This window comes from Megalobrama amblycephala, linkage group LG4 (assembly GCF_018812025.1).
Source record: "Megalobrama amblycephala isolate DHTTF-2021 linkage group LG4, ASM1881202v1, whole genome shotgun sequence".
Lineage (NCBI taxonomy): Eukaryota > Metazoa > Chordata > Actinopteri > Cypriniformes > Xenocyprididae > Megalobrama > Megalobrama amblycephala.
The window spans coordinates 1,600,398-1,619,782 of record NC_063047.1 but is presented as its reverse complement, the minus strand read 5'-3'; the positions used below and the strand labels follow the sequence as shown (position 1 = coordinate 1,619,782).

General features: G+C 36.9%; 2 protein-coding genes and 1 long non-coding RNA gene across 14 annotated transcripts in view; 1 reads left to right on the top strand and 2 right to left on the bottom strand.

Annotated features, from left to right (window-relative positions):
• The window catches only part of golga2 (golgin A2), a 30,226-nt gene extending 20,159 nt beyond the window's left edge, over positions 1 to 10,067 (top strand). For all 12 annotated transcript variants that reach the window (XM_048186743.1, XM_048186742.1, XM_048186735.1 and 9 more), the window contains 9 exons: positions 39 to 152; positions 3,851 to 4,075; positions 4,212 to 4,311; positions 4,400 to 4,488; positions 4,773 to 4,938; positions 6,037 to 6,204; positions 6,443 to 6,549; positions 6,625 to 6,793; positions 7,943 to 10,067. In XM_048186743.1, the coding sequence (XP_048042700.1) occupies positions 39 to 152; positions 3,851 to 4,075; positions 4,212 to 4,311; positions 4,400 to 4,488; positions 4,773 to 4,938; positions 6,037 to 6,204; positions 6,443 to 6,549; positions 6,625 to 6,793; positions 7,943 to 8,229 (1,425 nt within the window). In that variant the 3' untranslated portion in view covers positions 8,230 to 10,067. The remainder of the gene's footprint in view (positions 1 to 38; positions 153 to 3,850; positions 4,076 to 4,211; positions 4,312 to 4,399; positions 4,489 to 4,772; positions 4,939 to 6,036; positions 6,205 to 6,442; positions 6,550 to 6,624; positions 6,794 to 7,942) is intronic.
• Positions 10,068 to 12,813: 2,746 nt separating this feature from the next.
• On the bottom strand, positions 12,814 to 17,986 carry LOC125266249. The gene is made up of 2 exons (XR_007184462.1): positions 16,834 to 17,986; positions 12,814 to 14,723 (listed from the first exon to the last, which is right to left on the bottom strand). It is a non-coding gene; the product is annotated as an uncharacterized LOC125266249 (long non-coding RNA).
• A 188-nt stretch (positions 17,987 to 18,174) lies between these two features.
• dnm1a (dynamin 1a) overlaps positions 18,175 to 19,385 on the bottom strand; it is an 89,638-nt gene continuing 88,427 nt past the window's right edge. Inside the window, 1 exon segment of the mRNA XM_048186730.1 lies at positions 18,175 to 18,523. Within this exon segment, the coding sequence (XP_048042687.1) occupies positions 18,457 to 18,523 (67 nt within the window). The 3' untranslated portion in view covers positions 18,175 to 18,456.

Sequence of the window (19,385 nt, the reverse complement as noted above, 5' to 3'; positions counted from 1 at the left end):
CTTCTGAGCGATGACCTCTGACCTTTCTCCTCCTTCAGACCAATGAGAACATGGAGCTGACGAGCGCTCTGCAGTCCGAGCAGCACATCAAGAAGGAGATCGCTCGTAAGATAGGTCAGCTACAGGAAGATCTGCACAATGCCAAAGAACAGGTTTGTGTCTGTCTAGATGCAAATGACATCACAAGCTAATTATTAGGTTTAGTTATACTATTGTCCTTTTACAAGGAAGTTTGTCTTGGACACTAAAGCCGCAGTGATAAACAACAATTGACATGTCATAGAAAACACAGTTAAAAGAGAGCCATACTGATTACGTTATTCCTACAACCACTTAAAATATTAATAGATACCGGTACAAATTATTTTTTGTAACGTTACTTTTACATAAATGGAACCCTAAACGCTTCCCTGATGGTAATAATTGATACATTGTTGATAAAACATGACTTGAGTCACTATTCTTTGTGCATTCTTAAAAACCTAAAAAGAAATTGAATTGCGATTATAGCTATCAAATATCTAATTTTCCATTAAATTCTTAATGGAATTTAATATTAGCTTTGTAACTTGTAGTGTAACATAAAAGTACCATTATAATTTATTGTTTTAAAGTACAATTATAATTTGCAACAGTAATATTTATTTTTATATTTTTAATAATTTATTTATTTTTTTTAATTTTGACGGTGTGTCAGACCTTTATTTTGACGCCACTGAGAATGCCAGAGCCTGAGCACACAGTGCTCACATTAGTTTTCATTAGTTTATATTTCAGTTTGTTTAAAGGGTTAGTTCATCCAAAAATGATGTCATTAATGACTCACCCTCATGTCATTCCAAAGCCGTAAGACCTCATCTTCATCTTCAGAACACAGTTTAAGATATTTTAGATTTAGTCCGAGAGCTTTCTGTCCCTCCATTGAAAATGTGTGTACGGTATACTGTCCATGTCCAGAAAGGTAATAAAAACATCATCAAAGTAGTCCATGTGACATCAGAGGGTTAGTTAGAAGTTTTTGAAGCATCAAAAATACATTTTGGTCCAAAAATAACAAAAACTACGACTTTATTCAGCATTGTCTTCTCTTCCGGGTCTGTTGTCAATCCACATTCACGACTCCGCTTCTTCTTCTTTCCTGTTTTACGGCGGTTGGCATCCAGCTTATTGGTGCAGTACCGCCCCCTTCTGCTCCGGAGTGTGGTTCATGACTCCGCAGTGACGCTGCTGACGTGTTATCCGGTGCGCCCGAGCTTCGTTTACAGTCTGAGGGAGACGCATGCTGTATTCAAGCTATTCTACATTGTTTGTATTTTGGTATTGCTATATTTTTTAAATGGTGTGTAAGTGTGCATGTCGCGGATGTCCTAATCACCAAAAACAACAACGTAAAAGTGCATTACCAGCGACGACAGATGAAAGGATTCAGTGGAATCAATTCAATGGAATCAATTCAATGGAAAGGATTCCAGAAGAGAAGACAATGCTGAATAAAGTTATAGTTTTTGTTATTTTTGGACCAAAATGTATTTTCGATGCTTCAACAAATTCTAACTAACCCTCTGATGTCACATGGACTACTTTGATGATGTTTTTATTACCTTTCTGGACATGGACAGTATACCGTACATACATTTCCAATGGAGGGACAGAAAGCTCTCGGACTAAATCTAAAATATCTTAATTTGTGTTACGAAGATGAACGGAGGTCTTACGGGTTTGGAACGACATGAGGGTGAGTCATTAATGACATCGTTTTTTGGGTGATCTAACCCTTTAACAGCCTGTCTAATACTTAATTTTATTAGATAGAACTGTTGCACAAAGAAAAAAGACGGTATATGAAAAAAACATTAGTGTTTGCCATATGGTTGATGTCCAGTGTCACTAGCTGAGCAGAAATACAATCATGTTTTGCTTGGTGTACTCAAAGTTGCGTTGGATTTTCTCCTTAAGACCGGATGGAGCGTCGGCGCTCCCATTTGCGTGTCTCTCTTTAAAAGCCAATAAAAATTGAATCCATATAGGTAGCACAAAAATTCTTTTTGCATACAAAACCAGAGACTTTAAACTTTCATATCAAGCCTCCAACATGCTTCTGTTGCGTTGTTTTCACCCTCTAATGAGTCTGAGTAATATGCGTTTACAACAAAAATAGCACAGCCGCTAACTGAATACATGTATGTATATTTCACGTGCTCATAACTTCATGAAAAATGCACAGATCATAAAAAATGGCACATCAATATTTAAAGCAGATTCTCAAGATTAAAATGAATCAATATAATATATTGCGTTGATCACAAGATATTACTCACGGAATGATTTAACATACTTGGCTAAAAACATGTCTCTCATCTCTCCGGGATGCAGTGTGTATCCAATGTTCCCGGACCCATCCATGTTCGTTTTCCAACGTGGAATAACGCATAATAGATATCATTTTAAAGCTTAGAATCTCATCTATTTAATGCATCTAACCATTTTGAAAAACTCCTAACGATTGCTGAGAAGCACCTCTAAACAGAAGTTTACCGCCCGTTGGCGCCACCTGGCTGCGGAAAAAAAAATGAACAACAATTTTTCAAACTATTCTTTATGCTATCACCACGAAATTTGAACCAGATGCAGAATTTTTTAGCGATCTTATTGTGTTCCTGAGTTATTCCATGTCAAATAAAAAAAAAAAGAAAAATTATTTTTAAAAAATTATATATATTTTTAAAAAAATATTTAAATTATATAATTTTTTTTAAAATTTAACATGTTTTCTATCAAATGATACCTACCTTTTGACTCTCCTTGCTAGAGTTTTGGAGTTATGAGTCTTTACTTTTGTGTGTGTCGCTCAGAAAAAAACAACAACTCTAAAACAGCCTTCAGGTCTTAAAGGGTTAACTCGAGAAGTCCATCTATCATTGTTTTCCATGTTCGTAGAGTTAGTTTCTGGAGTAAATACAGTATATAGGCTATAAACTGTGTGTGTGAAAAAATGGCGGGTGTCCGTTTTTGCATGTGTTCGGCCAATCAACATACACTTACGTCACTGGTAGTTCCTATAGTGCTGTGTTAGACCCTACTCTGAAGTAGGAGCTAATTTAGTTCCTAGAACTTTACTCACCCCCATGTGAGTAAAACCCCCAAACGTTCCAGGATTTTTCTCCATATAGTGGACTTCACTGGGGTTCAATGGGTTGAAGGTCCAAATGTCAGTTTCAGTGCAGCTTCAAAGAGCTCTACATGATCCCAGACGAGGAATAAGAGTCTTATCTAGAGAAACCATCGCTCATTTTCAAAAAAAAAATACAAATTATATACTTTTTAACCACAAATGCTCGTCTTGCACTGCTCTGTGATGCTCCGTCACGCATGACGTAATCATGTTGGAAAGGTCACACGTTTTCCTCAAAAACCTCAATTTCTTTTTGACTGACGAAAGAAAGACAAACATCTTGGATGACATGGGGGTGAGTAAATTATTAGGAAATTTTAATTCTAAAGTGACCTAAATCCTAGTCCAGCTATAAAGTCAAAATAAAACAGCAGAAATGCAGCGGTTACCCCGAAAACCCCGCAAACAAATTGGCTTCAAACAGCCATTCATGTTGTTCATCTAAAAAAAAATTACATATTTTATCTGTTTACTTGCATGTATTAATTGTGACCATTAACTGACTGTGAACATGCAAATGTGTTGTTAAATTATTGAAATATTAACTAATAATTTTACTTCTGAAGGGTTCAGCTGACAAAACACTTTAGGAACCGCTGCCTTAAAGGGTTGTTTGTTTTTACTCAGCTGTAGTCTCTCTTTCCCCACCGTAACCTGATTATTCTTTTATCATATCAGCTGCTGGAGAAGTCGAACGAGTTGGCGTCCGTGGCGGAACAGAGGGATCAGTATCTGAACCACCTGCAGCAGTACACGGCCGGATACCAGCAGCTGGTGGCCGAGCGAGAACATCTGCACAAGCAGTTCCTGCAGCAGGCGCAGCTGATGGACCGACTGCAGCACGACGAGGTGCAGGGCAAAGTGCAGCTGGAGCAGAGTCACATGCAGCTGCAGGAGGCGCAGGTAAACGCCGTGACGCTTTCTCTGGTGTTCACAACCAAGAACTTTAACTATCCTCACAAGCTTTTCTAAGCATTCACTGCAGCCTGCCACTTTAAATGCTTGATAATAATCCATCCTGCTTTACTGCCCCCTGCAGGAGAAACTAAACCAGCTGGCCAGAGACAATGAGGAGCTGAAGACGGAGGTGCAGGAGCTCCTGAACAGCTCCGTCCTGAACACGTCACACAGAGACGAAGGTGAGTCCTGCGTTACACTGACGTGTGTCCGAGAAACATCTGTTTTAACACAATGACTTTACTGATGATTATCCTGTGATGTTTGAAGGTGATGGGCTGGAAAGTCACTCACTCCCAGAGAGCTTCCAGAAATCACAGATTGTCATTCCACAAGACTTCGAGAGCAGAGAAGAAATGGTGAGTTTATTCAAATATGCAACAACTGAATTGACACGTGTGGCATTGGATATGGAGATTTACAGTCAAAAATGGATATATTATGTTATATTATAAAAATCAATATTAATGAATAGTAATAATAAATACTATTAATAGCAATATTAATTAAAAAAAATATTGCTTAATTTTCATGATCCAATAACATCCACATGCATAAACTCAAGCTCCACCCAACATTTTCTCCTCATTAAATAGTAAGTTGCACTTTGTCATGATTGTTTCTTTTCGTCTGATGGTTGCAGGAGGAGTTTATTCATTCGGCTCTGTCACGACTGGAGGATCAGCGAGATGAGATGAGCCGCCGGTTCGAGGAGGAGAGGAGGCTTCATCATGCTGCCCGGCAACAGATGGCGGCCATGAGCCACGAGCATAATCTTCATCATCATCATCATCACAGCTCAGAGACAGGTGCAGCTTCATTATGAGCTTCAGAACAAACATTCACTGCACTGAAATCCCCTAGACTTCCACACACTTTTGTGCAGACTCAGTCACACGTTTGATTTTTTTGGGGCTGTCAAATTAAAATTTGAGTTTTAAATATTCGTCGAATTTAAAATAAAAATGCAAAAACAGTCCATTCAAATGTTAGGTTTATCAGTGGTGCACGAGATGCGATGATGATATGAGAGTCATTATTGCTTTTTAATATTGTTTGTTTACCTATCCAGATGTGGCGCTGCTGCGTTGCTCATTCAAAACATTCCAGAAATGGAGCAGCAACCAATTCGTTCACACAGAACGCGTTTTCTGCACTGCTTTCCATTGTTTTCCATGTAAATGTGCTAGACGGACATCTTTGACCATTGAACTCGCGTCTCACACAAGAAAGCCACATTTAGCCATGTAAAGTTAAAAAGTTTTGCATTTTTTTTCCCATTCAACTGCATCTAATGTTTTTAAATGCAAAAAGTACTCTGTTATCGGCACTTCAGCTCTTTTTACTTCTCTGTGTATGAATACATGATGCTGCAATATATGAAATTGTATTTGATTTATAAACGTTCAGTCATATTTTGCACGTTATGCACTTTTTTTAGTGACAGTCATGTCATTTCATTGCTTTCAATTAACAATTTAATGTGGGGGATTTATATTTTATATATAAAATAAAAATATAAAATTGATAATGAGATAAAAAATAATATTTTATCTCATTGTGCCCTCTTGTGGCCTCAGCAGACAAGCCAAAATCTTTTCCCCCTAACTGAAATTATGCCTTTTAAATTTGAATATAACTCGAATATTAGTAATATTTAAGTACACATTTCAAAATATAGTAAAAATGTGAAATACTATTCCAATGTAAAACAGTTTTCTATATGAATATATAGTAAAGTGTAATTTATTCCTGCAATCAAAGCTGAATTTTCAGCATCATTACTCCAGTCTTCAGTGTCACATGATCCTTCAGAAATCATTCTGATATGATGATTTGCTGCTCAAGAGACATTTATGATTATTATCAATGTTGAAAACAGTTGTGCTAATTGTGTGTGTGTTTAGGAGGCTCTGACGGGGTTCCGGTGGAGGTGCACGAGGCTCTGCGGGTTGCCATGGACAAACTCCAGGAGCGTTTCACCAGGCTCATGCAGGAGAAGGTGGATCTGAAGGAGCGATTGGAGGAGCTGGAGCACCGCTGCATTCAACTGTCAGGAGAAACGGACACCATCGGTGAGACGCTACTGCACACACACTATCAGCAGATCTGTATCTGACATTGTGTGTCAACATGCATAAAGTGCAGAATGTTTCTTACCTGCTTGAAAAGTGCATGTGGCGGTATATGATAATACGGTATGCTCTTAATAGTGACAAACCACTAATCTGCTGATGTTTGATCATCTGAGTTTATCAGCATTAGAGGAATTTTCTCTTTACTAATGAATTTTCTGTCCTGTCGTACATGTAGGTGAATACATCGCGCTGTATCAGAACCAGAGAGCCATCATGAAACAAAGACACTTCGAGAAGGAGCAATACATCAACATGCTGGCCAAAGACAAGGAGGAGATGAAGGTACAAGGAGCAGCTCTGTGATGGTGTGACGTCTGTGGCGTGATGTTGACACGTGTTTATTTGTGTGCTGTTTAGGTGAAGCTAGCCGAGCTGCAGGACCTGGTGATGCGATTGGTGGGGGAGCGTAACGAGTGGTACAGCAGATACATGAGCGCCGTCAGTAACCCTGAACTCCTGCCGTCCGGAGGAGACCAGCCTCAGCCTGCTGACGGACACATGGACATCAACAGTGAGGACAGTCCAGGTATAACGGCACATTCACACGTGTTCATTAGACATGTGCCGATATTCAGTAATGCGATTATATCACGATAATGAATATGCACGATATTGTTATTGTGGGCAAAATACTGTAAATAATAATTTATTACCAATTAATAAAATCTTTATAATGCATTTAAGAATACTTTCCCCATCAACCGTATAAAATGCACAACACCGCTGTATTCTGCGTCAAAGGGACACGTGCTCAGATGTGCATGAGAAGCACATGACTGAACGAGTGAAGGAGACGCGCTGAATGAAAGTGCACGTTCACTCTCTGACAGCAGAGGGCACTGATGGAACAGCAGAAATGCAGCGGTTACCCCGGAAACCCCGCAAACAAAGCAACTGCGCTAGTGAAGTTTTTAAAATGCTTCAAACAGACATTCATGTTGTTCATCTCAGCACCAAATACTGAATACTTAAAGACTTAATAGGCTATTTATTTTCAAACTTAAACATTTTTATACTTTAATCTGGACTACAACATGCCCTAATGATTAGAAATGTTCTGATTATTTGATATTGTTCAGTAAAACTGAGACATGTTAATTCATTATTACCAAACTGACAATGAAAAATACTTATAAAGCATTAATTATTCTTAGTTAATGTTCATTTCTTAGTTACTGTTTAATAACATTACTAAAATCAAAAGAACGTATTTAATGGACCTGAGATCAAACTAACAATGATCAGTTGTATTTCTTAACTAACATTAACAAAATAATAATACTTTCTGTAACAAATGTAGCTGTTGCTCAATCTTAGTTAATGCATTAAATAATGAGACCTTATTGTAAAGTGTTTCCTGTCTGTTTGAAAATTTTACTTTATATATTTTTGGTGTTTTGTATTATTAAATTTAAACATTATTATTACAAAAAGAGTTCTTAAACCTGTTATACTGACAACACTTTTTTTGCAACTTATTTCAATATCGAAATTGCTTCAGCAATTAATTGCAACATGAAAATGTGATACCGTCACATGCCTAGTGTTTATGAATCATAAATGAAACAAGGATGTCAGTTTTTTTTTGACAGTTTTTACATAATCCGATTAGATAAAATCTACGTTCTATCATGTTAAGCCTGCCTTTTTCCTAAGATATTCCCTGTTCACACAGCTGTTCTGGACATGAGCACAGCGATGGACGTGTCTTCATCGGTCCAGTCCAGCACAGACCCTGAGATCCGCTCCCAGAGTTCAGAGAGGCCCGGATCCGCGGCGGAGCTCGCGGCCGGCCCGTCCCTGAGACCCAGAGAAGACGGCACGGCCCGTCAGATCATGCAGCTCCTGCAGGAGATCCAGAATCCTCAGGCCAGACCTGCTCCCTTCCTGGGAGAAAACCCATGCATCCCGTTCTTCTACCGGCCAGACGAACACGACGAGGTCAAGATTCTGGTGGTCTGAAAGCCTCTTTGTGCGTCCGATGGGGCGAATCTGAATCTTTTCACCTGATGTTTCCTGCTTGGGTGCTTGGCGACATGGACACGTGGGTTTTTCCCCCTTTGTTTCTCTGGTTTCTACAGAGAAATTTGATTCATTCTGAAGCTCTTCGGCTCCATTTGGTTTGTGTGTAAACCAGTTATTCCATAAGAATATCAGTTCCCGCTGCTCTTGTGTCCTTTCCCTGATCGATCAGTCCACTTTATCACATATAGGTGCAATAGACAGATCACTGATGATTCATATCAATATGATTCACTGATTCAGTGAACTTGTTACATAATAATCTCACACATATAATATGATATGATAGAGCAGGTCTGGACTAAGAAGATGAAGTGTTTTCTAAAAGAATAAGGTTGTGAAGTGTTGGTTCGCTTGCAAAGCATGTAGGGCAGAGTATTGAGAAGGAAACGTAAAAGAAGCTGAATCAGAACTGCAAATTCATGATCTGAACAGTGTAAGGTATACACAAGTCAGCGGCGTCTAATATGAGCCATCTGACGGCAAGTTATTATTGGGATTTGTTGAAAGATGTAATTATTATTTCTTCCCTACAGACTCACGAGCACCTTGTGTTTTTTCCCAGACTGCACTGTAAACATTTTTTTGTTGTTTCAACTTAAAAAAGTAAGTGTTCGTGGTGCTTTAAAACTTTAAGTTTACTCAACTCAAATATCCAAGTTGTCACTCGGCACAACTTCACATTCAAGTTGACTCAACTTAAATTTTTAAGGTAGCACAAACACTTGTTTTTTTTTATTTGAAGCAACATTTTTTAATTTTTTTACAGTGTGTGCGAGTCGAAGCTTGTCAGATGTTGAAGATTGTTCGCAGCTAACTCTATGACGCGGTCAGCTGAGAGTTCAGAGTGTCGTTCGTCGATGTTGAGTGAATGATACGAGTGTGAGTTTATGAGAGCTGTACAGAGATGATAGAAAACAGAGTTTGTGTGAGAAAAGCTGGAACTTCAGATACTTTCAAGAGCATAATTTGATAACACTTTCTGTGAAGCCGTTCTTATGCACCTTGTAATTAGTTGTACGTTTTTGTACGTAATTGTAATGCAGATTTCCTTTCATGGCTACACCTTTAAAGAGCGATAATGCATTGCATTTAAATGCATGAAGCTCTTTAGAAGTATTATAATCTGCTTACAGGTATTTACAAAAACACTCAACCAGTTATAAAGCAGAATGCATTGCTTTCTAATGCGTTATATTTACACACATGCTTCATAGAAAGTGTTGGCATATCTATATTCATAACTGGAAAGCCTGTTGAACATCTGAATACTGTGTTTGGTCTGCAGTACCGGGGTATTTGACCCTGCTGTACTCTGAAGCACTTTTATTAGTCACATCTGTGAACGTCAAGCTTATGCATTTATATCTGCGCTCTCATGTATGAATATATTTTACAGTGATTATTTTGGGGCTTTGATCGGATATTTTCGAATCACGTCGATTATTTTGCAGAGGCTTGTTGATGTAACAGATGTGTAAATAGTGTAACTGTGTATCATACTGTATATTCATGGAGGGGAGAAGGATGGAAGTGATGCTTGCGTTTGCCTGCTGAAGAAAAAGACTAATCGTGTGGGAAGAAAGGACGCCCCGTTTGTGTGGTTTCGTACTACAGCTGAATTAAAGGAGAATTCTATTTATTTGGGATAATTAATGACACACTAATCTGTTTTAATTTAGACTGATGGAACACAATGAAGGAATAATGAGTTGTTTCAGCAGAAGTATTTCTGCGGTGATTTTCCTCCTAAATAAACCTGATTGAGCAAAACGAAACCTGTTTAATGTCTGAAGTTAATGATGTGGGATTTAAATATGATTTCATGCTCTTTTTGAGGTTGACGTGTTACGGGCAATGCTGTCATTTCAAGTGTATATAATGACAATGTACTGCTAAAATGATTTTAAACAACAATCTTTCAGTGACCTCACTGAGAAACTACATTAAATATTTGCTCTATACTAAAGGTTATTGGTACTTTTCTTTAACAAGGCAGCTCCTGTGTCCCTTCTCAACTTCCTGTTTCAATAGAGAGCATTAACGCTCACCCCCTTTTGTCAGCTTCTGTAGTTTTCCATTCATTTTTCCCATAGGGATTTTTAAAAAGTCTTCTTTAAAGCGTTATAAGCCATGAACTAAACCAACCAGCTACGATGAGAATCACAACATTACAAACTTTGATTTAAAGCAAAAAAAGTGAAACTTTCATTTATTCTAGATTCCCTACATGTAAAGTAAAACATTTCAAAAGTTTTTTTTTTTTTAATTTTGTTGATTAGAGCGTACAGCTCATGAAAGTCCAAAATCCAGTATCTCAAAATATTGGAATATTTACATTTGAGTTTCATTAAATGACCATCCCTACAGTATAAATTTTGGGTATCTCTTGTTCTTTGAAACCACACTAATGGGGAAGACTGCTGACTTGGCAATGGTCCAGGAGACAATTATTGACACCCTCCACAAAGAGAGTAAGTCACAGATGGTCATTACTGAATGTGGTGGCTGTTTACAGAGTGATGTATCAAAGTATATTTAATGCAAAGTTGACTAGAAGGAAGAAATTGGGTAGGCAAAGGAGCACAAGCAACAGGGATGACCACAAGCTTGAGAATACTGTCAAGTAAAGCTGATTCAAACACTTGGGAGAGCTTCACAATGAGTCAAATGAAGCCGGAGTCAGCGCATCAAGAGCCACCACACTCAGACATCTTCAGGAAAAGGACTACCAGGCCACTTCTGAAACAGAAACAACGTCAGAAGCATCTTACCTGGGCTAAGGAGAAAAAGAACTGGACAGTGAACAGTGGTCGAAAGTCCTCTTTTCAGATAAAAGTAAATTTTGCATTTCATGTTGAAATCATGGTCCCACAGTCTGAAGGAAGACTGGAGAGGCACAGAATCCAAGCTGCTTGAAGTCTAGTGTGAAGTTTCTGAAGTCAGTAATGATTTGGGGGGCTGTGACGTCTGCTGGTGTTGGTCCATTGTGTTTTATCAAGTGCAAAGTCAATGCAGCCATCTTCCAGGAGATTTTGGAGCACTTTATGCTTCCATCTGCTGACAAGCTTTATGGAGATGCTGTTTTCCTTTTCCAGCAGGACTTTAGCACCTGCCCACAGTGCAAAAACCACTTCCAAGTGGTTTGCTGACCATGATATTACTGTGCTTTATTGGCCAGCTAACATGCCTGACCCCTGAATCTATGGGATATTTTCAAGAGAAAGATGAGAAACAGTCGATCCAACAATATACAGATGATCTGAAGGCTCAATAGTGCCTCAGCAGTGCCACAGGCCGATCACTTCCATGCCACACTTCACTGATGCTGTAATTTGTGCTAGGAGCAAGTCATTTGCTGTAATATGTGCTGCTGACCAAGTATTGAGTGTACAAATGAACATACTTTAAAGAACTTGAACTTGAAAATCCATTTTTTGATTGATCTTAGGAAATATTGTAATATTTTAAGATACTGGATTTTGGACTTTCATGAGCTGTACGCTCTAATCATCAAAATGTAAAAAAAAAAAACTTTTGAAATGTTTTACTTTACATGTAGGGAATCTAGAATATATGAAAGTTTCATTTTTAAAAATAATTTACAATAAAAAAATTAACTTTTTTCACGATATTCTAATTATATGACCAGCACCTGTGTGTGTGTGTGTATATGTATATATATATATATATTAGTAGAGAGATCAACTCGATTGCTTCATTCGCAGTGCTTCATGGGAGTGAGCAGAGCTAACAAGATCTTTTGGCATGTTTAGCTTTTTTCAACTCCCTTATTGGTGGATTTTTCTGTACAGCATCATGGGTAATGTAGTTTTCAATTTCCTTATGGAGAAAATGAATGGAGTTTTTACTTCCAGAACCCAACTGTTGCACATAAGTCAAAATTATCATCATAAGACTTTTTTTTGTCATAATTATGACTCGGTATGCCATAATTGTGACTTTTTATCTCTTAATTATGACTGTGACATTTTCAGATCTCATTATCGACTTCACGTCATTATGCCTTTTTATCTAATAATTTTGATTTTTCATGTCATAATTATGATTTACAAAAGCATATAACTTAATTATGCTACAACAAATTATCTTTAAAGTCCCCCAGTGGTGAAAATCAAGTGTTTAATGTTGTTTATATGTCTTTGTGGTGTTTTTAATATGCTTTAAGACAAACCATGTGAACCAAATTCATAAGTCAGCACCATTGCTGAGCATTTTCTCTTTAAAATGTCAGGGAACCAAAGAAAGTCTCAAAAACATGGTTTGAACTGGTGTGAGTGAGTGGAGGTGGGGCTAATTTACATATTCATAGAACTGCATACTAAATGAGGCAAGGTACATTCAAGCTATTTTAAGGCATTAAGAATTTTTTTCAAGGCAAATACATTTAAAGATGTCATTTTGGTGATCAAAGATGAGTTTTAACAGAGAAAATGATTGACTACAGTGAGACTTTAAGAGTTTAGACCATCTGAAGATGAGAAAAACAGCACAAAAGCAAGGTTTTGGTACACTGAACTTTAATGACGACAAAGCTCCGCTTGACAAGCAGAGGACACGTTACACACACTCATTCATCCATTCATTCACACGTTACACACTCAATATTGATTCACCTTTCTGTCCAAATGCAGAAAGAGGCCCGGTTAATTCCTCTAGACACTCCATTTCTCGCTTTGCACATGATCATAAGCTTAATTTAAAGAAATCACTTATCCATAATAATTTAATATTCAATAATCGTACATGTGGACTACACTAGTGTCTAAACAGTGGAAGCACAATTTGCATAAATGCACCACAAATATACGCAACGCACTTAAGATACAGTATGCCCATGACAAACATTTGAACTCTTAAATAACAGTAATTCTTTTCTCGTTAGTGGGATTTACTAAGACTCGGAGTGGATTCGGGGAAGGTTTGGTGTGAATGATGAAGACAGAAAGATACAACTGATACGGCACTGTTGAAACCGCAGACGGTCTGGTCACGCCACAGAGCGTGAACTATTAGCAACAGGGCTTTATTATTATTTATTAATATTATTATTACAACAAATCACAGAATTACGAATTACAGTGTGTAGGGTTGCACTCATATTTTCTCATTTTCAACCAAACAAACAACATCTGAACAAACTGTGATGATTTCTATGCATAGACCAGCATTTGTCTTTTCATTTTTGCTTTCGTAATGAACCAAGAAAATCAGACGTGAGGATAAATGTGCATAATTTCAATGCACAGTTCATAAATCGGGACAGTCGATTTTTTTAGCCAATGAGAATCTCTGTCGTTCAATTTGTGGGTTGGTTGATATGTCTTTGAGAAGGATGTCATGTGACTGAAATAAAAAATTGCTCACAGCACCTTTAATCATATGTGGCTATGTTCAGAACATCATACTATTTCTGCAGTATATAGTATGTATGCACAGTATGCAAATGCTCCAAATGCAAATTTCTTGACTTGTCTGGTCAGCCATGAAAAATGCAAAAATAACTTGATTTCTGGACACAACTTGCTGAATTAAACATGCAGTCAGTTGATAAACTACTGTTTAGCATTGAATAGTGCACTTTCACATGCTGTTTGTTAAAAATAGTAAGCATTATACAGTATATACTGTATGTACAGTAAGCAAGTATTCAATTCCAAACAGTCTGTGTGTGGAAAACCTTCCCGACATTTAAAGAGACACAGCCAACCTGAATTAGTAGCATTACAGTCTCTACTTCTTTATGAAATGAATTAAACAGGTTTTGTAAACACAAGCGTCTCAGCGAACGTCTGTCCACCCTGAAACTGCACTAATATGTTTTTAATGACATGCATGTAGATACGGCTGCCTGCCGATTATATTGCACTCTCAAATTGAATCCAGCCCCACTAAAGGTTCAGATTTCACTAAGCGAATGAATGATTTCTGTGCACGATGATGAAGGGTGAACACACGTCCTCGTACCTGAAAGCTTAACATTGTCACAACAACGTTTGCACTGCGAAAAACTCCATTAATTAGTGCTTTTGTCTGGTTTTCCAGTCCATAAACATCTTTTTACTTGAAAATGAGACAAAAATACTGATTGGGACATTGATTTTTTTTTGCAGTGTGGGAATAAATGGCTTTTGAATAATACATGAGAAGTCATCTGAATGATTTGTTCCAGGAAAGGCCGCCTTCTTCACATGGGTCACAATGTGAGGAGTTTCTCCAAGAAGACTGAACTCATTTCTCAAACGTTCAACCAGACGATGAAGCAGGAAACATCTTCGTCTTGTTCTTTTGCTCGTGTTCGTGGGGTTGATTTACTCAATGAGGGGAAAAACTGAGAAGAAAGTAGGGAAGAAGAAGGTGCTAAGGGTCACGTGGAGAGAAGGGGACCTTCGGGGCTGCTCTTGTTTGACCGACTGAGCCATGAAAGCAGAAAAGGAAAAAGATAGTTAGACTTGAGACAAATGAAGCCTAGAAAGTGTCCTCAGAGTCCACACGCAGAGAAGACAAACCCCACGTTCCCGCCGTACTATGTGTGCTGTTTACAATATAAACTTTCATTCATAACAAACATTTTATTCAATAAATAATACAGATTATTCATTTATATTCAAGTAAAAAATGTCATATAGTGGCCACACAAAGCATTTGTTTACTAAAGTCACACTTCAGAATGTCTAAATGTCACTGTATAAACAAAATCAATCAATGTTTTCAAAAATATAGGCCTGTCTATGATCGCATGACCAAGATATTGCATTAGAATATGATTTGTGTGGAATTAATCCTTTTTTTGTCATTAAATAATAAATCAAAATTAATAAATAATTTATTTATCATTTAGTTTATTGTTATTTTTAGTAGGCTATTTATTTACTACGTTTTTACACTGTTTTTCTTCCACATCAGCATGACCTACACCAAAGACTATAGGGACTTTGCCTACACTTGAAGCTAGGCCCGTTTTAGCATTTTACATCGTACAAACTTCTTCTTTTTTCTTTTTAAAAAGCATTTTCTCTAGTGTCTAACTTAATTCGTCAATCACGCGGTCAAATATGCCCGAATAATCAAGTTTCCCCTCCCCCCATTTTAACTAACCTTCAACAAGTACACTAAATATTGATAAACGTGTTGTATTTAATATAATAAAATAGCGCTGGTCCGTTAAACCCATAGACTGTAAAAAAATAAATTTTAAACCGCTATACCGGTACTACTTTCCCGCATCTCGTATCACTCCGCCTTTTTCATTCAAAAAGGAAATTGGCGCCAAACGGTTAATGCGTCTGTTAAAATCCCCTCAGAAGACTTTTATATTACTTTTATGGTGAAAATAAAACTTTTGACTGGAATCCACCCCAGGAGACGATGGTCAAACTTTGTGTGTTTCAACTTTAGACTGGTTTAACTGTCAAATAATGAGGAAAAATTGTGGAGCTTCAGCATCCCACAGTATCGACCTCAGGTAAGACTTTTGGTTTATTCTATGCCGCAGTGCAGTAAATAACATCACTATTAACAAAGTGTTCAATGAAAATAGTAGCTTAAGCTCTCTTCTTGTACTTTTAAGAGTTTGACAGCCCCTTTCAGTGTTTATAATATCTTGCGTAATGATATAACTAATAATAATAATAATAATACGGTTTAACTGATCTCGGGTCGGTTTTATAATTTAGATTTAGTTTTAATGACAAGCACGTGTGTTTCCTTAAAAAAAAAAGTGGTTAGTTAATAGTTAATTATCTCTAATTAGCATGATTAACCAAGCCCTTGCAAAAAAAAAATAAGCACTACAAATGAATACATACATAAATTATACATCCACGTCATATTTATTGATTTGTAGAATAGGCTATACTTAATGTATTATGTATGTGTTCTCATTGCATTTACATCGTTTTTGTGTTTCGTTCCCTCATAAACACTGTAAAAAAAACTCACTATCTAATTGTCATGATTACCATCTTGTGTTTTGGACTCTTATTTTAAAGTATATAGTTTTGTATTGTTCCTGTGTTTTCACTTCCTGGTTTAGTTCCTGTTTGTCACTCTAGTTTGTCTCTATAGCAACTAATGATTAATCACTCACACCTGTTCCTTGTTCCTGCTCCTGTATGTAATCCCCAGTGTTTCTTCTGTTCTTTTTCTGGTGTTGCATTTGTTTTCCCCATGTCTAGATTATCTTGTTCTTTGCCTGGATATAGTTCTGTTATTTTGTTTAAATAAACGTTATACTGCATATTTACTGAAATACCACTTTACTCTAATGTAATGACATTCAGACATTTAATTGTGGCTTAAGTGTCCAAATATGTTTATGGCCACTATGTATATTTTCATGTTTTATACTGAAATGTATGTGAACTACTATGGAAATGATGATTTTATAAATGATGAAAGTTATTATAAAGTGTTACTAGTGACTTAATATTTTATTTAAGGTTCAACATTTAAACAATTTCTCATGATGCAGACATGGAAAGACTCATGTGGAATGACTGGAACTATGGGAAAGTTTATTACCCTTCGGGGAGTTTGGTGTCGTCTTCTGGCCCGTGAGCTCAGGGACCACTGCAGCCCGACACACATACGAAACAAAAACAAAAAAAGCCAAAAGTAATGTACAGAAATACAGATGCACACGAGCACATTCCAGAAGATGCAGTTATCATGTGACTCCAGAACACACTTTGGAGAGATAATGCATCCCATATACAGTGGGAAATCAAGCGTCTGCTAGCCGGGCAGTAAACCAAAAGAAGCTTAAAGATGGCAGAAAATAAAGTGACAGAAATCAGAGAGAAATGCATTTATCAAACCCATTCATCGAACATTTCCTGTCAAGCTTATTCTTTAAGATAAGGAGCCATATATGGTGAATTAATATCATGAACAGTGATCTAAAACTCATCAACCATCTGTCAAAGAGTTTGAGTTCATTAAAACATTGTTCTAGATCTACATTTCCTAAACAGGGGTTTTCAAACTTGCGCGCAAAATATGTCAGTAGTTTTCTGAATTTGCTTTGGCCTACAATGTTGTACATCATCTGCACTTCTCTAAAAGGATGGTTAAACAGTAGCCTAAGGGCTTGTTCACACAGAACGCGTCTTTGCGTCAAAAACGCGAAAGCGCTCTGGAATTGTTTTTAAAAAAGTGCATTGCAGAAAGTGAGGGTCTCGAGACTCGCTTTTGAGACGTGATGCAATAACGAAATAACGAAAAAATAATAGAAATAGGCAAATAGCAGAATAGATAGATGGATACTATTTTTGATTTGGGGAAAAAAAAGAAGAAAATAATCGCAAATAAAACAGTTCCCATGCCAACTTGCTATTGTAAACAGAAGCTCGCAACGCTTGCCCCGCCTCCGAGTTCTTCTGATTGGTCCGCTGTTTAGAAACTGACATTGATGAGCAGTGCTGCGTGTAAAAGTTGAAATTCTTTGAGATGACGTCTTAAAAATGTGGCGCTCATGTGCAAGGCGCTGCAAAAGACACGAGACGTGAGTGTAACGGTCATACACGTCCGTCTAGCGCGTTTACATAGGAAAAACAATGGAAAAGTAGTGCATTGGAATAGAAAAACGCGTTCTGTGTGAACGGCCCCTAACGCAGTAATTACTTTTCGCTTGAAAAAGTAAAGTAATGGATTACAGTTACTCAGTGATTGCATTAAATACTACACAATACTATATAAAACAATAGGATTTAACACAGAATTTAACTTCTAATGTTTTCAAAATATGTAAAAATAATTTCATAAATAATAAGAAATAAAATTAAATAAATATAATAAAATAAATACATTAATTTAACAAACAAATAAATAATACATAATTTTACACACTATAAATTTGGTCTTTATACATGAAAATATGTATAAAATATATATGTTGCATATTTGCATCTAAAAGATTGAAAACCCCTGGCCTAACAAACATGTATACGAGTTTTAGATCCGTGACCTACACAAAATGAACACTTAAACTTGTGACAGAGGGTTGTAGAGTTGTTGTGCTCTATAAGTGTCCAAGTGAGGCTGAACTGTGTGTTTTTGTGTGTGTGAGATGAGGAGCAGGAAGGGGAGGAGTTCTGGCTGGGTGGGCGTGTCTGTCCTCGCTGTCTGTCTCGGGTGTGGGAGGGGCTAATAGTCTAAGAGGGAGGAGTCTGTGGGTCAGTTGGGTCGAGTAGGTGATGCCGGGGGTCGTCGGCTGCCATGGGAACACAGAGAGAAGATGGATGAGTAACAGAACACACACACACACACACACACACACACACACACACAGAAAACATTCAGTCGGTAACTGTCAAAATTAAAAAATGTGAGAAATATTATAGTTCATAATAGTATAATACAATAAATTACTGAGTGCATCATCATTCAGCATATTTAATCTCATGATTTTGCTATGTTATGATTTGTTATGAATCAAATAATAATTATTTAATAATATTAGTAATATTTTTATTACACTAATGTTATTTTTATGTATTTATTTTTAAAAAGCTTAATAGCATTTTTTTTTTACATTAAACAAGTTAAATAAATTGATTTAATAATAATAATAATAATAATAATAATATAATAATAATAGATACTTAATACAAATTCCATTTGCTGATTACTAATCCATAACTGATAGATAAGTTGATCAATTTAATTTTATAATATTTTTGGTTATTTTTATTCTAAATAAAAAAAAAAAGTAATATTCACACATTACAGGATCAAGTTTTAAAACATGTCACAGCATTCATCGATCACGTCTTGACAGAATGAGATGCCATGAGGAGACAAACAACATGGGCATCTGACACTTAACCTTTGACCCCACTGTTCAGTTTCACCCTAAAGATCACATGTGTAGCGTTTGAGTGGATGCTTGTGATTTTTAGTAAGAGGGATCATAAATAATGATGGTAAAATCGAGAAAAAAAAAAAAAAAAAAAAAACAAGTGCACAGGGGCTGCAGAAGGAAAGGCTTTTCAGATCTTGATTAAATAAAATAAAATAAAACTGAAACTAAAACCAACCTGATGCACACATTCAGAGAACTGACGTGATGTTTG